The sequence below is a fragment of the Podarcis tiliguerta genome (assembly GCF_965153285.1).
Source record: "Podarcis tiliguerta genome assembly, chromosome: 3".
NCBI classification, from domain to species: domain Eukaryota; kingdom Metazoa; phylum Chordata; class Lepidosauria; order Squamata; family Lacertidae; genus Podarcis; species Podarcis tiliguerta.
The window spans coordinates 60,158,381-60,178,870 of record NC_139536.1 but is presented as its reverse complement, the minus strand read 5'-3'; the positions used below and the strand labels follow the sequence as shown (position 1 = coordinate 60,178,870).

Below are 20,490 nucleotides of genomic sequence, written 5' to 3'. Positions count from 1 at the left end.
CAAGCAAGTGGTAGGTCCTCTGCGTGGGGAACACGGAGAAATGGGTGACAGAGAAAAGATAGAACTACTCAACACCTACTTTGCCTTGGTATTCACCCAAAAGCAAAGCAATGCCCAACCTGGTGATAACAGAATGGTAAGGAGGGCGCTACAGCTCAAGATAGGAAAAGAGGTAGTAAGGGAACACCTAGCTACTTGAAATGAATTATACTTTAAATGAATACTAAAGGAGCTTGTGGATGTAATTTCAGAGCCTTTGTCTATTATCTTAGAGAATTTTTGGAGAACAGGTGAGGTCCCTACAGACCTAGGAAAGGATCTAGGAGTCTTGGTTGACCACAAACTTAACATGAGCCAACAGTGTGAAGCGGCAGCTAAAAAAGCCAATGCAATTCTGGGCTGCATCAATAGGAGTATAGCATCTAGATCAAGGGAAGTTATAGTGCCACTGTATTCTGCTCTGGTCAGACCTCACCTGGAGTACTGTGTCCAGTTCTGGGCACCACAGTTCAAGAAGGACACTGACAAACTGGAACGTGTACAGAGGAGGGCAACCAAAATGGTCAAAGGCCTGGAAACAATGCCTTATGAGGATCGGCTAAGGGAGCTGGGCATGTTTAGCCTGGAGAAGAGGAGGTTAAGGGGTGATATGATAGCCATGTTCAAATATATAAAAGGATGTCACATAGAGGAGGGAGAAAGGTTGTTTTCTGCTGCTCCAGAGAAGCGGACACGGAGCAATGGATACAAACTACAAGAAAGAAGATTCCACCTAAACATTAGGAAGAACTTCCTGACAGTAAGAGCTGTTCGACAGTGGAATTTGCTGCCAAGGAGTGTGGTGGAGTCTCCTTCTTTGGAGGTCTTTAAGCAGAGGCTTGACAACCATATGTCAGGAGTGCTCTGATGGTGTTTCCTGCTTGGCAGGGGGTTGGACTCGATGACCCTTGTGGTCTCTTCCAACTCTATGATTCTATGATTCTATGATTCTATGACTGGAGGCGGGAAAATGTTGTCCCCATCTTCAAAAAGGGGTGAAAAGAATAACCAGGTAACTACCGACCAGTGAGCTTGACATCGATACCAGGGAAGATCCTAGAACAGATAATTCAGTAGTCGGTCTGTAACCATTTAGGAAAGGATGCTGTAATTACTAAGACCCAGCATGGGTTTCTCAAAAAAAAGGTAATGCCAGACCAATCTGTTTTCTTTTTTTGATGGAATTACAAACTTGGTGGATCAAGGAAATGCTGTGGACATGGTGTATCTTGATTTCAGTAAGGCTTTTGATAAAAGTCCCCCATGATATTCTCATGAGGAAGCTGGTAAAATGTGGGTTGAATGAGGTAACTGTTAGGTGGATTTGTAGCTGGTTGACTGACCAAACCCAAAGAGTACTCATTAATGGTTCCTCATCATTCTGGAAAAAAGTGACAAGTGGAGTGCCGCAGGGTTCTGTCCTGGGCCCGTTGTTGTTCAAAGTCTTTATAAATGACTAAGATGAAGGAATTTAGGGGATCATATTTGCAGATGACACCAGACTGGGAAGGGTAGCTAATGTTGCAGAAGACAGAATCAGAATTCAAAATGACCTTAACATATTGGAGAACTGGGTGCATGCTAACAAAATGAATTTCAACAGGGACAAATGTAAGGTTCTACACTTAGGCAGGAAGAAACAGACGCACAGATATAGGATGAGGGACACCTGGCTTACTAGCAGTACATGTGAAAAGGATCTAGTGGTCTTGGTGGACCACAAACTTAACATGAGTCAACAGTGTGATGCAGCAGCAAAAAAGCAAAAACAGCTAATGCTATTTATGCTGCATCAACAGAATTACAGTGTCCAGATCAAGGGAAGTAATAGTACCACTCTATTCTGCCTTGGTCAGACCACTCTTGGAATACTGTGTCCAATTCTGGGGACCACAAGGGTCTGGAAACTAAGCCTTATGAGGAGTGCTTGAAGGAGCTGGGTATGTTTAGCCTAGAAAAGAGGAGACTGAGAGGAATTTGATAACCATCTTCAAATATCTTAAGGGCTGTCACATGGAGGAGAGAGCATGCTTGTTTTCTCTTGTTCTGGAGGGTAGGACTCGAATCAATGGCTTCAAGTTGCAAGAAAAAGGATTCTAACTAAACTTAAGAAAAACTTTCTGACAGTAAGAGCTGTTCAGCAGTTGAAGAGACTCCCACAAGAGATGGTGGACTCTCCTTCCTTGGAGGTTTTTAAATAGAGGTCGGATGGCCATCTGTTGTGGATGCTTTAGCTGAGATTCCATCATTGCAAGGGGTTGGACTAGATGACCCTTGGGTCCCTTCCAACTCTAAGCTTCTATGATTCATCAGCTTAAGACTCTGAGAACTGAATCAAGTTCCTCTCCATTCCATTGCATTTTGCTTCAGAGGGCACTTAAGGGTAACTTCATGTCCATTACATAAATCTAATGCTTTTTGTAAAGAAATCTACCTTTATGTCTCGATGCACTATTTGATTGTCATGGAGGTATTTCAATCCTTCAAGAATCTGTTTGGTATAAAAACCAATGGTCTGTTCATTATCCTTTAATGGTCCCCATTTTGATCTCAGAAGAGCAGAAAGGCTGCCTGTAATATGGAAAAAAGTCAATGAAGGCAATTTTCAAATCAGGAAGATCGCCATTGTCATTAGCCCTGTGGAGATGTTCTGGCCAGGCTGGACGGAAAGGGGAGCAGGATTTGGACAAGAGTATGGAACTGATCCTGGGGAAGGGCCAGTGGCCTGGGAGGGGCTGATCTGGTTGCTGCCTAAGCATCTGGATAGGTTTGTCAATTAAAATAAACAATATCCCTTTTTATTATATAATAGAAAAAGAGAAGGAACTGCTTATTCCAGTTCAAAGGCCTATGCTATTTTTAGGTCATCTGAAATATGCAAGTCGGCAGGAAAGCAAATCCCAACATAATGGAATTGGTAAAGTTCTGTTAATCCAGCCAGCCGCACTAGTTCTAGATAACTAAAGTATAAAATGTCAACATCTTAGGCACATAGAAAGGAATTTCACATTGCACTAAGGTGACTGCTAAACATTTTGGCTTGCCAGACAGAAAAATGCCCCTTTCCCATTCCTGCTGCTCTGGGAGCTCTCCTGACACCCCCACCCCCGCCCCCACTTGAGCCAATTTCAGGTAGTGTGGGAAGAAGAGGGCAGGAAGCTCTATTGGGGCAAATGGAAGTCGTTGTGCAGGGCTGCCACTGACGGGACTCATTAGCTAAATTGTGCCCCAAGATTTGTATATATTGCAGTGCAATCCTAGTGCTGTCTTCTCAGAAGTAAGCCCCACAGAGTTCTCAAAGGCTTACTCTTAGGTTAGGCCTATGCTCTAAGGCAGTGTTCCCCAACCTCCAGCTGTTTTTGGACTACAACTCCCATCATCCCTCGCTAGCAAGACCAGTGGTCAAGGATGATGGGAATTGTAGTCCAAAAACAGCTGGAGGCCCAAGGTTGGGAAACACTGGTCTAAGGAACTTAATGTTGTATACATGCCTATTAGATGGGTCCTGCTTTCTCCCGCTCAGTGAAAATGTGAGCGGAACCTTGTGAGCACAACAATCTCTGCATCAGAACAGAATATATATATATTCATTAACCAAAAGCTGCTTACCTCCTGGTACTTGTTCCATGAATATCTTAATGAATCCATTTTCACTAAACGAGCCAAGATACTGGACAATGTTCTTATGTTTGAGGTGCTTATGCAAAGCTATTTCTTCATGCAAAGGCTGGGAATACCTGAAAGAAAGTTCAGACTGCCTCAACCAGCTTATTTCACTGTATGGAGTTCCATACCCTACCATGCTGTGATATAAATTCAAAAGCAACCCGAAATACTTTAAGGTAAAATGGTACAGGAAATTGCCCAGGCAACGTTTATCAAAAGGAAATAGGTCTAAATGATAATGGAGAACAAACAGGCAGGCAGAAAGCTTGAAGGCTAAATAAATGAACCATCCCAACAGCATAGAAAAATAAAACTCAAGCTTATCTCTTTGGTTGAATAATTCAGCATAAATGAAAAGCTTTTAAAGTGGGAGGTTTATAGGAAATGTCAACCATGGATGTTTGCCTAAAGTGCAATAACATTTTTTTCTTCTTCTTCACTGAGAGATCTGCAGTTTTCAGCCAGTATCCACTCACATGTGCTATTTGGCTGGCTTTTTCAGTGATTTTCTGTGTTTCTTCTGGAAAACTAAGGTATGGAGCCTGTTTTAATGACATGCCAGCAGCCAGCTTCTGCAACCCCACCCCTGCTCACAGGAGTAGTTAACTTGTGTTCATGGTGTATTAGTCATTCTATTGTTGTACTGATCATGTGAGCAGACCACACAATCTATTAGGATTTTCTTTGGTGGTGGTGGTAAACCACCAGTGTAATCAGGACTGAGTCTCTGATTTGAGGTATTAAGGTTGAATTTTTACAAATCCATCCATTTGAATCCTTCTGCAGTGCCGTGTTCCTGACCATGTGCTGAAAGTTACCAGACACAAAATCTTGAGGCACAAGACTACTCCAATTTCAGGGATCGAGGGGCAGGGAAGGGCCCACCTTTTCCCATGGCACTTCACATACTCCCATGTGAAGTCTATGGCAGCAATCAGGAGCGTAGAAAGCTGTCATTGACAAGTGTTTTTGAGAACCGGTGTATTGTGGCCCCCCTGCTCAGGCCCCTGATTCTGAGCTGAGCCCCTCCACTGAAACTCTCCCTCTGAAAGTCTTTCAGGTCGCCTCCTTCCTTGGCTTAGGATGAGGAGGTTGAGCTATCCAATGCCAGGGAAGCCACTTCTCTGCCAGGAGAGGTGAGGGGCTCCATGTCACAGAGTGAGCTATCAGAGGAGCAGGAAAGCCAGGCATTGTCTTCAAAGAAACAGAGGTGCAACAGAGAGGCAGGATAATCCACCCTCCCCCCAAATAAGGAGCACCTGGCTTCAGGCCAGGAGTTCTCAGCGGGCCAAGCATTCTCGCAAGTAACTAGACTTCCCATGTCTCTGTTTAAAAGCATGGCAGATAGTTGGGACCAGTTGCCTGAACAACTTCACATTCCTGTGCAGTCTGATGTTGCAGCTCCTGATCCTGGAATCCTCACTGCTGGCCTCATCCCTTAACTGTGTTTAGGGAACCTCGTTGGCACCTAGGGGCATTTGGACTAATTCCTGCTCTTCTCCTGTTGCTAAATTTGCACTGTCAGTCTTCTAGAATGAAGCTTGACTTCTTTAACTAACAAGCAAGTGCAGCTGTCATTGTTCTTGGGCAGGAGCTAGAACACTGAGAGCCTGGAAATCAAAATATTATGCAAAAATGACTACACCCTGCACACCTAAAGCAGCCTATGAATCACTTTGATTAAGCTTTTTATGTCTAACATCTAACACATCATGCAATTGTTTAAACTTTGGAGAACTAAGAACACGGAGCCCATGAAAGCCTATGGAATGCAGACCGTTACTTTACCTGCTATCTCTTTCTGGGATTTCTTTAATGGCAATTCTCACTTGATTGCTCATATCTCGTCCTGCATAAACTACACCGTAAGTGCCTTTACCCAGAATAACTCGATCACCATTTTCATCATATTCGTAGTCATACTACAACAGAAAGTACAACAAAATAAGTATTGTCTTGTGTGCTTAGAAATAACACAGGGAAGTCATGCCTTACCTGAATAAAATTGCAGTTGTCAGCCTGGAATAAACATTTCTAAGAAGGATCTTAGAAGTTCCAAGTCTTCGAAACATAGCGTAACCTCCATTTGTTTCTAAATTTACACCCTGCACTTCAGTGGCCAACTGATATTCCCAAAGCAGCAATTCACTATGATAACACTACTTTGCAATGGATTTTACAGCTACCACAGAGGAATCAAGAACATGACTGAAGTCAGTGATTGTTGGACATGCTTAGGGGCGCAAGATTGAAGCAGTACTTTCAAGTTTGAGATAAACTGCATTAACAACTATTTCTGGAACAATCCAGAAGTTGTTAATTTGACACTGAACTCTTTCAATATGAAAAAGGTGAGGATTTGGGTTGCTTTTTATCCAAAGCAGTTAAGGCTCATTGAGCGAATTATCCAGTTAAGAAAAAGTAACCCAACAGGAGCACAATTCTGTAAAAGTGCGAGAAGTAGCAGGAATGCAAGACTGCCCTTACCTCCAGAGAGTCTCCATCACATTCACCTTCCTCTGTGTTCTTTCCTATTTCTTCAGTGATGCTATTAACCATTTCAAAAAATCTGCCAAAAATCCATATGAAAGAAAATATAGTATTACAGCAAAATGAATCCTAGTGGTTGCCTCTTTTTTTAGCTGCTTATGACAATTTCGCTGTGTTCATAATAGCTTTCACCCCCTCCGTTTTAAGAACATTGTAACGTAATAAAAGCCTGCTGGATCAGGCCAATGGCCCATCTAGTCCAGCATACTGTTCTTACAGTGGCTGGACAGTTGCCTGTGGGAAACCAGCAAGCAGGATCCGAGCACAAGAGTACTCTCCCCTCCTGGGGTTTCCAGCAACAGGTATTCAGAAGCATTGCATAGCCACTGTGGCTGGTAGCCATTCATAGCTTTCTCCTCCATGAATTTGTCTAATCCTCTTTTAAAGCCATTTCCCTTCTCCACTCAACAGCATCACTACTGATATACAACAGATGCCCATTACTGTGTCCTTTTTGGAAACACGGGAAAACCTGGGGAAAGGTCTCTTCCTTAGATGATTATTCTGCATTGTTTTAAAACCTATCTTTAGCTGTCATTTCTGTGGTGTTTTTAAAGCTATTGTGGTAGATTTTCTGTAATGTGTCTCAAGATTAATGTGAAGAGTTTTTCATAAATTGATAAAATACATGCAGTTGTGCATGTGTTTATGAATGAATGCGTACTCTAATAATATTGTGCTCCTGAGTACAAACCATGATTTCTAATTATATCACAGCTGGACAACAGGGATTAACAAAATCTACCACATCCATTTTTGCCCTATTCTGTTTGCCATCCAGATTAATTTTTAAAACAGCAGTTGCACAATTTGCCACAGTTTTAGCTTGCGTCTTATTTTCTTTACATTGTTACTATTGTAAAGGAAGACATGCTGATAAAACATCATGCCAAAAGGAATCCTGAAATAAGTGTACTATCACATCAGGATTCCTTTGTATGCTGGAATTGTCTGTATGTGCAATGATTCAATCTTGATGATTGCAGCAAGATAATTACTATTACAATTGTTGTTGCAAAGAAATATTTGATGGATGTTGATAATTAGCACAATGTAAACTGAAAAAATGTGACCAGCTATTCATCTGAAAACAAATTGGAAATCAAAACCGGAAGAATGTCATGTTTCCCAACACAATGGTGCAACCCTGTAAGCAAGACCAGGTAACTCGTAGCTTCAAAATCCAAGGACAGATTTGGATAGGTAGAACTTTGTAAGCAACCCTTCTAAACATCACCATGCTCATCATTCTATGTTCGCCTGAGGCTCACAAATGCTAACCAGTTCATCAGCAGCTGTTACTTCTTTTTAGAATACTGAATATTATTTTTCTTCAAACATTTCAATTCCTGTCAAAGAGCCATTCAATGTATTATGCAGAATGAAGTAAGATACTGCTGGCAGAATTCTAGACTGTACCAAAAATTGCAGGCATATGGGTGTATCATTTTTTGAATGCTGCTTCATGTAAAATTAAGCCTGCCTGCATGTAGTTAACTAACAAAGGTATGGTGTAGCCCCCTTTCCAGTGTGCTTGTTCACACATGCTGGGTTTTCTTTTAGAAAACGTAAGACCGAAAGGAGACCTTCCACCTGAAGTGGTAGATTCCAACACTTATACCACTGCAGCATGCTTAGAGAGAAAAGGAATGTGTTGATATTCCCAGCAAAATCACTTCATCTCAGTTTTATCTGTGGGTCTCAATTTATTTTGATAAACATTATGCTGACTCTAGTATACACTTATCTCATGCACACACATCTCATGCTCAGGCGGAATGTAATTGGTCAAAGATGATTCTGTCAGCCGAAGCCAATTTCCTAAACAGCAGCAGCTCACAGGATCACCGTCACGCAAACTGTATAGATAATTGGCGAAAACATACTTTTTGCAGTGGTGTTCCGTACAGAAATAAATTTGGAAGTCATCTGAATTGTGCAGCACGTACAAGAAACAGCATCGTTCTTCAAATTTTGAAATGCTGGAAGAGAAGCAAAGATAGCATGGGTTAATGGTTTTGTGACTCTCTGCTTTAGGCAGTTTTCGTATTTCAAAAAGAAAAATTATGTTCCTTATGCTTGCAAGAGAAAGGATAGAACCATACTTTCTCCAGTTAGTTCCTTCTAAATGGAAGTTGCTCCAGGGAAATTTGTGGCTGTTATACAATTGAAAGATGGGTCAGGATTTCATGGAGGAAGCGGGATAATAAATATTGCATAATGAAAATGAATGCTCTATATTGTATTTCATGTATAATAGATGGACTTAGATTATTGTCCTTTTGCTATATTAAAATATAAAGAACATTAACTGAAAAAGCTTCACATAACTGAAAAGATTTGGACCTCAATGATTCAACAAAATTGATTGTTGCAGAAAAGCAGCCCTGAGTGTTTTCTAGAGACAACGCTTTCCAGTCAGTGCTGAGCACACACAAAACATCAGTTTAACAATTATTTTTGCAACAGGGACATTTTGGGACGGCTATTCCCTGTAACAAACAATTTGAGGAGTAGGCTAACTTATTTATCTTACCAGAAATAAACACTTATGAGGAAAATACCTCTTTCTGACATGTGCTGCATAAGCTAATGTAGACGTCTAGCAGAGTAAAAGCCCACCAACAGAATATAAGTACAGTCCATTTGCATTTTATATCTTTCTGTTGAGACAATTCCTATTCTGTACTTCTGCTTGCAGGATCCTTGTCTGTTTGCTCATCTGTTCTTTCCATGGAGACTAGACCCTTAAAAGAGTTTGAGCCAAGAGTTTCTATTCAGAATGAAGGCCAGGCACCATTTATTTCCTACCAGATTCTATTTCTTAATTTATAATGAAATGGAAAGAGCCATCAGGGGGCACCCTAGCACAACCGTATAAGACATTTTGTTGTTCTTAAAGTAGTAAAAGCGCCACCACTCAAAAACTGCTGTTACATAGTTATTCTAGGAAACTCACAGAAACAGAGGAAGTTATCTATACCAAGTGAGACTGCCTCTCCACCTGGCTCAGCAATGTAAACACTGACTGACAGCAGCTCTCCATGATTTCAAGCAAGACATTTCCAAACCTACCTGGAGATGCCAGGGACTGAATCTGGGACCTTCTGAGCCATAGCCCTTTCACATATTTGGAAAGGAGTGGAGTAAACGGTAAAAAGTGCTATGTTCCTTAAACTTCCTAGGGAGATGGGAGCATAGCTGACTCCAAAGGATACAACAAATGTAAAACTTTTCTCCCTCCTCTGTACCTCATATTCAATGACTCCTTGTCCAAAATATGTTGGTCGCACTTAAGTTCCATCAAAATTAATTAATTTAGCAGCATGGTTAGCTTGCCTGATTGATTTAAATCTAACTATCTCTCTGGATTAAAATGATTTTCTACCTCTGAGTTTTGGGATTTCTTTTAACCAGTTATTTTCTAAGTTAATTAACAATGAGAATCATTCTCCCCACCACCAAGAGTTTGGGGTTGTTGGGGTTTTTTTTGAGAATTTAACTAAAAGTTAAATCTCAAATAAAGTAATGAGGAAAATGAGACACTGCATATCCAAGATACTAGGGTCTAATCATCTCCATGGTCAAAACTCACCCATTACAAAAACCACTGCATTATTTTAATGCAGCAGTTGAGGTAAGAAGGCGCTAATCTTTATTTGTTCAAGAACAGCCCTTACAATGTTGTCTAGAATTGGAAATATTGAAGATCTGCAATGTGGAGATGTGATGTGCCTCTTTTCCTTTCAGTATGTATCTTGGTGGCTCCTTTCTCATTGAACTGCCATTCCCTACATGGTTAGCCAGTGTCAGGAGACTTGAGAGAAATTTATAAATCTTCCACTTTGGTGCTATGGAAGGGCACCACGCCATGCCTTCTGCAAGTGCCCTCAGAAGACCACCACTACGAAGTAAGCCCACCTGATACAGTGCAGACCCATCAAACTGCTGCAGTCAGCAACATGTACTCTTTCCTGTATTTCAAGTTTAACAACAGCTCATCAAACCTGTCTACAGGAAGCTCCTGTGCAGACAAGCCCTACATAAAACCCTACTAATGAACGGGGGGGGGGGGGGGGGGGCTGAAGAAAAACCACTCAAACATGACAGAATTACATACACTTGTTCAGCACTCACTGTTGTAGGCCTAGATTTCTTTAATGACACCCTTCATTCTGAAGGAAGAAATTCTAGTAACCATGGATTATACAATCTGATTTCAACACTCCTTTTAAAGAAGATTATTTCAGCAGAACCAAGTTTAGACTGTACTACTTTAGGCTGCATGTAAAGCCTATGTGTTTGAATGCTTCCTTGCAGAGGAAACTGGAGAAGAGGAGGTTAAGGGGTGATATGATAGCCATGTTCAAATATATAAAAGGATGTCATATAGAGGAGGGAGAAAGGTTGTTTTCTGCTGCTCCAGAGAAGCGGACATGGAGCAATGGAGCCAAACTACAAGAAAGAAGATTCCACCTAAACATTAGGAAGAACTTCCTGACAGTAAGAGCTGTTCGACAGTGGAATTTGCTGCCAAGGAGTGTGGTGGAGTCTCCTTCTTTGGAGGTCTTTAAGCAGAGGCTTGACAACCATATGTCAGGAGTGCTCTGATGGTGTTTCCTGCTTGGCAGGGGGTTGGACTCGATGGCCCTTGTGGTCTCTTCCAACTCTATGATTCTATGAAACACCCTTCTTGAACAATGAAAGCTAGAAGGGCAGGAATAATGTTCACTATAGTCCTCTCCCTAATATGCTTTTTCATTACCAAGATGTCATTTTTGGTAGCAGAAGCATTCAAACATGCAACAAATTCTCTCTCCCAAGTGTCCAGGCTGCCTTCCCATATACTTTCTTTCTATATTCTGCACCTATTTATGGTTCTTACATGACATTTTGTGGTCTTGGTACTGCTACTCCAGAGGATCCTATAACATGTATTTCACCAGCTATCAAGGTACTAAATGTGTTTATATCACTGCCTCTCTCCTAATACTAGTAGATGGAAGCAACAAGCGAGAAACAATTAGGCCCCTGTCCGCATATGTACTAAATGGAAACTTCGTCACCACATTTCTTATTGGCACAATGCAGCAGAGAGCAATGCTGCATGGTGGGCGGTGTGTTGAGATGAGTCTGGGAAACCTGGCTTTGGAATTATGTTAACCTGTGAAGTTCAGACTGCATTCCTATGCATGGCTACCTGGGTGTAGGCTCCACTAATACAGCATGACTTGATTCTGTGTAAACATGCATAGAACTGGGCAGCCCCCATATATATAAGGTGTTGCCAGCAAACATTTATGAAGAGATAAATGTACTGCCAATATATAATAACTGCTTGAATTATGAGAGGAAGATAATTTATGGACTAGAATATTTGTATGGGGAAAGGTCATGTGGAGCCTCTGGGCAAGATTAAACATTATGTATGTATGTATGTATGTATGTATGTATGTATGTCAGTCATACAAGACAGGAATTCAAAAACTGCTTCATGCACATTTTGAGGATTTCCCCCACAGTTCTGACACCCATTTTTAAAGATTTTGTTTATGTTTAGCCTTTTAAATATGTTTGTGAGGGGGTTATTGGTTTTGCTGCTGCTGCTGCTGCTGCTGTGTATTTTGTGTTCTCGTTTTATATTTTTCTGCTGTAAACCACCCAGCGATCTTTGGATGGATGACATAAAAATTAATTAATTAAATAACGGCTACAGAGGAAATGTCATAGGTATCACAAATAAATAAATAACTTTACCTTACTCCTCTTATAGAGTCAGCACTGAAGTTCCATTCATGAATGCCTTTCTGTAATGAAGAAGTCAACAAAAATTACCGTTCTTGCGCATATAGCTGTACATACATACATACAAATGTGTTAATTTGTACACGTTTATGATCAAACAATAAAAATTATTCATTTAAAAAAGAAGCAGCATACAACAGCTGTTAGTCTATAACTTACAAAATAATGTTTGCAGGTTATTTCCCCCCCACTGTGTTGGCCCTTTTGTAACTGTACACATCACCTTCATAACAACGTAGAAATAAAAACACAGTGCATGTGCGCACAGAAACCTGCAAAGATACAAATAATCCTAGTACTATGTTTCCTTCACTGAACCTCTGAAACAAAATCTGTTATTTTACCCAGTCTTCACCCTGTGCTATGGGAACCAGTGTGTATTACATCCTTCAAAACAACTCAATAAAATCTCTCTCCAAACATGCCTTTTTCATGTTAAATTCATACATCAATTCACGGCCACTATGCTGGAAAAAACCTGTATGTAAATGAAGGGGTTAAGCTGTAAGAACATTTCCATTTCTCATTTCTAACTTAAAACAATCTAACACACATACAAAACCACAGCCACAAGCCCAATACATTCCCAACCCTTCAAAAATCCTAGTTTCTCTTTGATTCATGTGACCTCTTTGTTTATGCTGTTATGTTCTCAGGCTGGTGAATTCCTGGCGATTCTGCCAAATTTTCAATCCATTGGAGTAAACATTTTATGGGGACTGTCTAATTCTGACATCTGTTCTTTGGTTAATAATAGAAAAGGCAATTGGAAAACTGCTTCAGCAGCCAACATGAGAGACCCAAGTGTCCAGGCTAAGGCACTACTGAGAGCAGTAGCAATATCAATTCCAGCTGCTACCTTTTACTGTAGCTAAAGTTCAGAGCCAGAAAGTTTCATGCTATCAAAACAATTCGGAGTTATGCAGAGTTTTTTAACAGCCAGGAAAAGTCAGCAAGTCCTCTCCACGTCAATTGAATATTCAGAGTGAGACTTCCCAGCTATGATGGAATCCAGGGAATGAGTCATGAAGAGTTAGGACGTCAGTGTAATCCAGAGGACAGAGTGACCCTGGACCTTAGGCCTACATTCAGATACCTCTCCAGCCATGAACATACTTGGACAAATAAGTGCTCCTGAAGTCCTACTTCCAAATCCACAAAATGGGAATAACAGTAAATTGATGCACGGGGTTGTGGAAAACATGAGTAAGATAAGGAACAGAAACAAGAATTTCCACATTATGCACTCAATGGTCATTATTACAAATGTGATGTGATGTTTATGGAATCAGCCAGATGTTTAACACTGTTCAACTTGTGGTAACTTGGGGAGCTTGCTAGAAATGATTTTTGCTACATGTAATAACACAAATAACGATACAGATGTGTCATACGGTGAAATGAAGCAACCGCTGACCTAGTAGAAACTAAACCAGTGTGCAGTTCAAGTTCTGTATGCTTCTCTGACATGGATTCTTACTTAAGCAATCTAGACTGGCTGAATGACGTTAAAGTCCAACTACTGCAAGGGGGAAATGGCTTGCTTCTAAGCAGATTAAATGAAATAGATATAAACAGCAATATTCTACCATGTTTTGCCTTCATAAAGCTAACAAAGGCAACCCACTAGCTTAAAATGAGTTATTAATTCACTGTTAATGTACATGTGATACTTGAGTATATTCTTACATATGGTATCCAGATTTACTCTACCAGAACAGACAAATGGTCATGTCTCTAATGTCTTAAGAGATTGTGTTGGTTTATATTCAACAGATATGTTTGATGCAGCAGAAAAGACAGAAAAGAAAAAAAACCTGTCGCTATTCCATGCTACATCAACAGAAGCATAGTGTCCAGATCAAGGGAAGAAGAAGAAGAAGAGAAGAGTTTGGATTTGAAATCCTGCCTTTCACTCCCCTTCAGGAGTCTCAAAGCAGCTAACATTCTCCTTTCCCTTCCTCCCCCACAACAAACACTCTGTGAGGTGAGTGGGGCTGAGAGACTTCAAAGAAGTGTGACTGGCCCAAGGTCACCCAGCAGCTGCATGTGGAGGAGCGGAGACGCTAACCCGGTTCCCCAGATTACGAGACTACCACTCTTAACCACTACACCACGCTGGGTGTAATTGGGAAAGTAATTGTACCACTCTATTCTGCCTTTGTCAGACCACACCCGGAATACTGTGTCCATTTCTGGGCACCACAAATTAAGAAGGATGTTGACAAGCTGGAATGTGTGCAAAGGAGGGCAACCAAGATGATCAAGGGTCTGGAAACTATCTGTCACTGATGCTTTAGCTGAGATTCTGGCATTGCAGGGGGTTGGACTAGATGACCCTTGGGCCCCTTCCAACTAAGATTCTATGATTGATTATGAAAGCTGAGTACACCTACTCAAGAATTTACTGCTCTTCGTTTCAAGATTGCTGCTACCTTTACTCCAGAACTAAACGTGAAAACATCACAGAGTGATCACCTCAAGTTTTCCATGTACTGTTGCAATAAAAAAGATGAACAAAATAAAAAAAAAACTTTCCAATAAATTGCTACAAAAAGCAGCCAATGCCAGGAAAACTTCTCTGCTACATTCTTCTGTAGTGGAAGCAAAATAGAGAAGAAATAACATCTTATGGGTATGAAGTATTTGAGATGTTATCTGGAAAATAACTTTTCCTGTTTCCAACTTTCCCTCAACCCATTCTATTTACACCTCCAGTTTTCTCTCTATAACTTTTGCTTGCTGCCTCCAGTTCCTACTATCAGCCACTTAGGACCACTTTATACATCACGCAGCAGTGAAGCTGAGCTTGCTACCATTGAAAGCAAAAGCAAGCAGCAACAACTCCTGGTTCCCTGATGAGTATACCTATAGGATATATCTGCTTTTAAACACCTGCTTCTCACACATGCATTCTATATGTTTAGATATATTCTGTAAAACCACAATTTGTAAAGAAGCTCTTGTAAGTACACCTCAAGGTACCAACCTGGTCTTCCATAATTTTATTTTCCGCATCTCTTTAGGCCAGAGTCACAACACAAGATTCTCCAGAGGTATAAAGGGAGAAGTCTGCCTTTTATATCCAGAAGGTTTTCAGCTTCTTGTTTCTTCAGATTCCTGATTACCAATTATGAACATTTCTCAAACAGGCAAGTCACTCTATCTGCCACAAATGGCAGCCTATACATGGAGCACTTAGGAAACAACCTTATTTTGATGGTGAAGTCTGAAGAGTTGTTTCTCATGCTCTGTACCCTTCAGCTCCAGACCTGTAGCCTGTATGGACATGCCATGCTTAATACTCCCTTTTGTTCCCAATATTCATTACTTCCTCACCCTTGGGCTGCTTTGGCTGTTCTGTGTTTCAATCTCTCAAACATGAAAGGCTCTAAATCCTCTCTCGTTTCCACAAACGTCTCCCAATTTCCTTTAAACTCCTTCGATCAAGCAGTCAGCAGTTACAGGATATAAGCTGCACAGAGGAGTCAATGGTTTATTGCTGTAAAAGTGGTGTGGTAGCAGCTTACCTTATCATCAGGCATAACATGCCAGATAGAGACTGTCTTCTCTTCAGCCTCACTATTAATGGACAGGTAAGAAGGCTGGTAGATTTTCGTAGGCTCTAATATTAAAACCTTTGAACAGAAAAAATACATAGAACATTGCTAAACAGTTACTACATTTCTTCAAAATACCCCCATAAAATTATAAAATTAAGTACTGACACTTCTCAGTTTAGCTCTTGGAGGCAAGGACAAACTGCGCAAAAGACAAACTTTTACTGTTTGCCATAAGCAGTTTTGCATTTTGTTAGCTAAATAATTTACTGAATGTCTTCCAGCTTTCAATTTTGAAGAATATTCTACTTTACTTTTGTTTTTTGGTTCTTACATGCAAAAATGTGAGAAAAAGATGTTTTGCTGAAGAAGCAGCACTTGCCAATTTCACAAATTTCCTTAGTCCAAGCCTGATTTGCAGATCAGCCACCTGCAATCTCACTCCATGTTATTAAAAACTCCAGGCCCTCCGAAAGTCTTTGGGAGGAGAAGAAGGGACACCAAACTTTCCTTTTGTGAACTTCCTTAAGTTAGGATCCACTAGCAATATTTAATTTTTATTTTCTTTTTATGAGTAAAACCTACAGAATCAGACTTGAACATGTAAAAATCCATACACCAGATCCACCAGAAGCCTGAGTGAATAAAAAATGTCTTTATGTGGCAACAGAAACTCATCAAGGATGTAGCAGTTTGTGCCACCAGGAGAAGCAAGGCACCTTCATAATTATTCAGATCAACTCATCTTGCTGTTCAAAGTTTATTGCTTTCCAAATTAAAAATGCTTCCCTGCCCCTCAAGAATCACATGGCAGGACAAACAGGAAATTGAAATGGTTAAAAATTAATTGGAAGAGTTCAAAACACACTCACAGGAAATCTAACTACAGAGACGTCTGACTTTGTGGCCTCAACCAGAAAGTCCATCCAAAAGTCCACAAGTTCATGTTTTGCTACTTGCTGTTCTGGATTCAGTTTCTTAAAGTGCTGATATATCAAAATAGTCTCCACAATGGACTTGAGGTACCTAGGAGCAACCAAGAAAAAACGAAACAAGTCTGTAGCTATTTCCAATTCATTATAACCACTATATGCTTTATCACATTTATCTGCACATCACATTGCCAAGTTGAGAGACTCTCTTATCAGCTATACTGAAAGATGAGAAACATGGGCATGTCTGCACAAAGCTTTATCTGGCATTGTTGCACTAGTCTAGAAAAAGAATGCACAAAACCAAACACACAAATATAGGCACAAAGTGCAACAAGAAAATCATGCAGACTCTTTTCTTGGTTCATGAGAACAGTACACACCGTGCTGGCCTGCTAGGATCCCTTTCTGATCTGCAGATGGACAAGAAACAAACATATTCTAGAGATCTACAAAAATTACAAGAGTACCCAGAGAGTTCTCCAAGACTTAGGAGATCCAAGCTTATTGCATGTACACCCAGGGCCAATCATAGTTCCTTCAGTGTGTATGAATCAAGTAAGAGAAAAAAAGATAACTCCGAATTCAGAATGCACCACAGCTAAACAGGTGTTTACTGCTATTTCCACAGCATGTGAAGCAACCATTAATTTGGGATATGTGTGGCTTTGCAGGACTCATTCGACAGAATGAGTGCATCTGTACTATAGCTGGGTAATAGAGAACAAGCTTTGCAACTTCAAATTCTGGCACCTCCTGTTGAAAGGATCTCAGGTTGTGGGCTTAGGGACAGAACATCTGCCTGAGATCAGTCAGATCATTTATAGCATTGGATTAGACGGAACAATAGTCTGACTCACGCTAAATCAACTCCTTATATTTACCCCCAAAAGCTGCTTGTAGACACATGGAATGTGAGATAATACTTTTTATGGACAAACTGGGCTTTACAATTCTGTATTTTCAAATGCATGTCTTTGTAAAACTCAGATGTACTTGCCTGCTCTCTATTTCTCATCACTAAGATGGTCCAGTGTCAAACTAAATTATAGGTTTATAATATAGTCATGCTGATGACAAGGTACAACAACATTCAGCACATATGCCATGGGCAGCTTGTGTCACTGACAATAAATCTTGCAAATTGTCCTAATTAAAAACTTCTGGTGTCACAAACATATCTGCAGTAGCTAGAAATAGCACCTGTACATGGGTGTGGTTCTATTATAGAATACACAAATTACAAAACCCTGCAACAATAAACATACACCACCATGCCTAAGAAATTGCTTGTACCTATTTCAGATACATTTTGATTGGGCTCCGTCACATATTGGGATTCTATCCCACCCAGGGTTTCCAATTGCTTTTGGACTACTGTTCCTATCATCCCTGACCACTAGTACTGCTAGCTAGGGATGATGGGAGCTGTAGTCCAAAAACAGCTGGAGACCCAAGTTTGGGAAACTCTGATCCCACCCAAGGTGGGAAGGCATTGCTTTAGCCTGCTGTGACTGTTCTTTACTGCATCATCTTTGAATGTTCAGTTCAGGTCTTTTAAAACACTGAGTGTGTTGGTGAGTGACTGTGTGCTTTAACTGCACTTTCAAGAAACAGGCCTCTGCTAAACTGATTGTCACTAATGTGTCAGAAAATGCTGCAGCTGTTCCGTGATGGATGCATACACAATCTCTCCTCCCTCCTTCATTTAAAAGTACGGAATCATATATTCTGCGAGGATTAGATAAATGATATTTGTCTTCCACAAATCTTATCTTAATACTGACACTGCCAACATTATCTCTATGGCATCATCTTGATGCCACGCTATGGCAAGACATACAGCTAAAGGTCAGCAGGAGCTTTTCACCATAGTCGCTAAATAAGACAGTACGTACTAGCTGCTCCTTATAAAACAGGCATTATGGTCTCACTGCCCACATTTTTTATTTACTAAAACAGGTATGTTCCACCTTTCTGTTATAAAAGAGGTTACAAGGACCTCGTTATACACATTTTTATTTATCAAAACATCTATATTCTGCCTTTCTGTGACAGACAGCTCATATAAAAATATATTTAAAATCATCAAAATAAAACCAGAGCAGCAGATAACAAATAATAATCAAGCAGGGGAAAATGAATTTGGTTTCCCCTCTCATAATTGCATGTATGGAGTGGAGAAAGCAGCTTGGGGCAAGCATGACGAGGGGCAGGAAAATGGTGAGTGGAGAAAGGCTAAAATACGCCCCCCCCCAACAACTGCTTATTTACTCTAAATGACCCATCTCCCAAAGCTACTTTACACAAAAAGTGTAGCCATAGGAATATATAGCAAATACACATTCACATTATACATCTAGTTTGTGTCTTAACAGAAGAACTGTACTTATTGGGCATGTTCTAGCCGAAGCTAAGCACTTTGAATTAGAGGTGCCTGTGAAGTTATCCCTAGCCAGGCGTGATGGGGGGGGGGGGGAGAGAGAACACTGTGGGCTGATAAAACTTACCTCAAAGTGGAATCTTTCCCAAAGATTCTCCAACTTAGATAAAAAAATCAAGCCAGAGAAGTATTCCCCTCTCAAATTGCTCGTCTCTGTCAACATCTACAATCCCCCAAAGGAGTCCCGTGCCAAAGCACCTCCAAATACACTTACCCCCATAATATTGGTGGCAGCACAGAACAGTAGTATGAAAAGCACACACACACACACACACACACATCCTCTCCATCCACCCCACAGTGCTGCCTAACAGCGTGCAATTCTGAAGGGAACTCTGGGAGACAGTTTCACCCAAGGATTCCACAATGACTCCTGTGCAGCAGTCAATATAAGGAAAGGGATTTCTGAAGGTGTAAGGGAGAGCGAGCTTGGATTGGTTCATAAAACCTTTCTCCTGGGAAAGTCAGAGAACCCCAAAGCCAACCCAGAGAGAACTTTAGGAAGTTCACCTGTCTCCCTGGGAGAGATTTCAGCAGGGACCTAAACTGTACCAATGAGGCTTCCCATAGGCATCTGGTTGGCACTGTGAAGACAGGAAGCTGGACTAGATGGGTTTTTGGCCTGAACCAGCAGGCTCTTCTCAAGTTCTTATTGTTTGTACAAGGCAAAGGGGAAAATACAGTGGTGTCACTAATAGGCCATTTTATGATTGAAGGGTTAGCCACACAAAAATAAATAAATGAACAGCATCTGCTACCCAAACTAATAAGTTGTGTGGTCTGTGGACTTGAAATCCCTTGGTTCAAATCTCATTTTAGCCCATGGAATTCAGTGGTTGAGTTTTACCTAGACTCTTATAGCTTGGAGCACACTGAATGTCATCCACATTAACCAGAGAAGGCGCTAATTTAAATGGGTTCCTAGGTCTAGGTTCAATAACGTTTAGACAACCAGGAAAAGGATGTTGAGAAAACTAGTTATCACCAAATAAGGCTGCAGGCTTATGGACACTTACTTCCATCTAAGTCCGAATGAAGTCAGTGGGGAATTAAACATACACAGGCCTGCATAAATACATGAAGTTGGAATCTACACTTTTCTGTACATGTAAACACAGAACAAGTGCATGCATGTCCTGATTAAAGGAGCTAACTTCATGTACATTTCCACACCTTCCATTTCCCAGTCCTTCAGGTCCCTGTGACCTCTTACATCCCCAGAGACCCACCTTCCCCCCAATTTGATCTGAAATTGGCTGAGGGGTTTTTGTTGCCTAGCAACGTCAAGCCAGCTTCCTCATCCCTGAAGCAACCAAATGGCTGACATTTGTGAGTCCGGAGAGGCTCTAAAGAACGACAACACTGCTGCCTCTTACATTTTGGAAAGCAAATAATGTCTCATCCATCCACTAATCTGGCCCTGGCCACAATATCAAGTGGAGGCTACACTGTTAAGTAGAAAATGAAGCAACTTGATTTCAATGTGTAATTGCTA

The 20,490-nt window shown here is 40.8% G+C and overlaps 1 protein-coding gene across 4 annotated transcripts in view; it reads right to left on the bottom strand.

Annotated features, from left to right (window-relative positions):
- Window positions 1-20,490, bottom strand: part of MAP3K5 (mitogen-activated protein kinase kinase kinase 5) — an 89,886-nt gene that overhangs the window by 20,272 nt on the left and 49,124 nt on the right. For all 4 annotated transcript variants that reach the window (XR_014509825.1, XR_014509826.1, XM_083434779.1 and 1 more), the window contains exons 10-17: window positions 16,493-16,646; window positions 15,591-15,698; window positions 12,013-12,062; window positions 8,142-8,237; window positions 6,193-6,274; window positions 5,494-5,627; window positions 3,649-3,776; window positions 2,474-2,610 (exon numbers count right to left, since the gene is read on the bottom strand). Coding sequence is in view for 2 of the 4 variants with exons in the window: in XM_083434779.1 (XP_083290905.1) it covers window positions 2,474-2,610; window positions 3,649-3,776; window positions 5,494-5,627; window positions 6,193-6,274; window positions 8,142-8,237; window positions 12,013-12,062; window positions 15,591-15,698; window positions 16,493-16,646 (889 nt within the window). In the remaining 2 variants the exon portion in view is untranslated. The remainder of the gene's footprint in view (window positions 1-2,473; window positions 2,611-3,648; window positions 3,777-5,493; window positions 5,628-6,192; window positions 6,275-8,141; window positions 8,238-12,012; window positions 12,063-15,590; window positions 15,699-16,492; window positions 16,647-20,490) is intronic.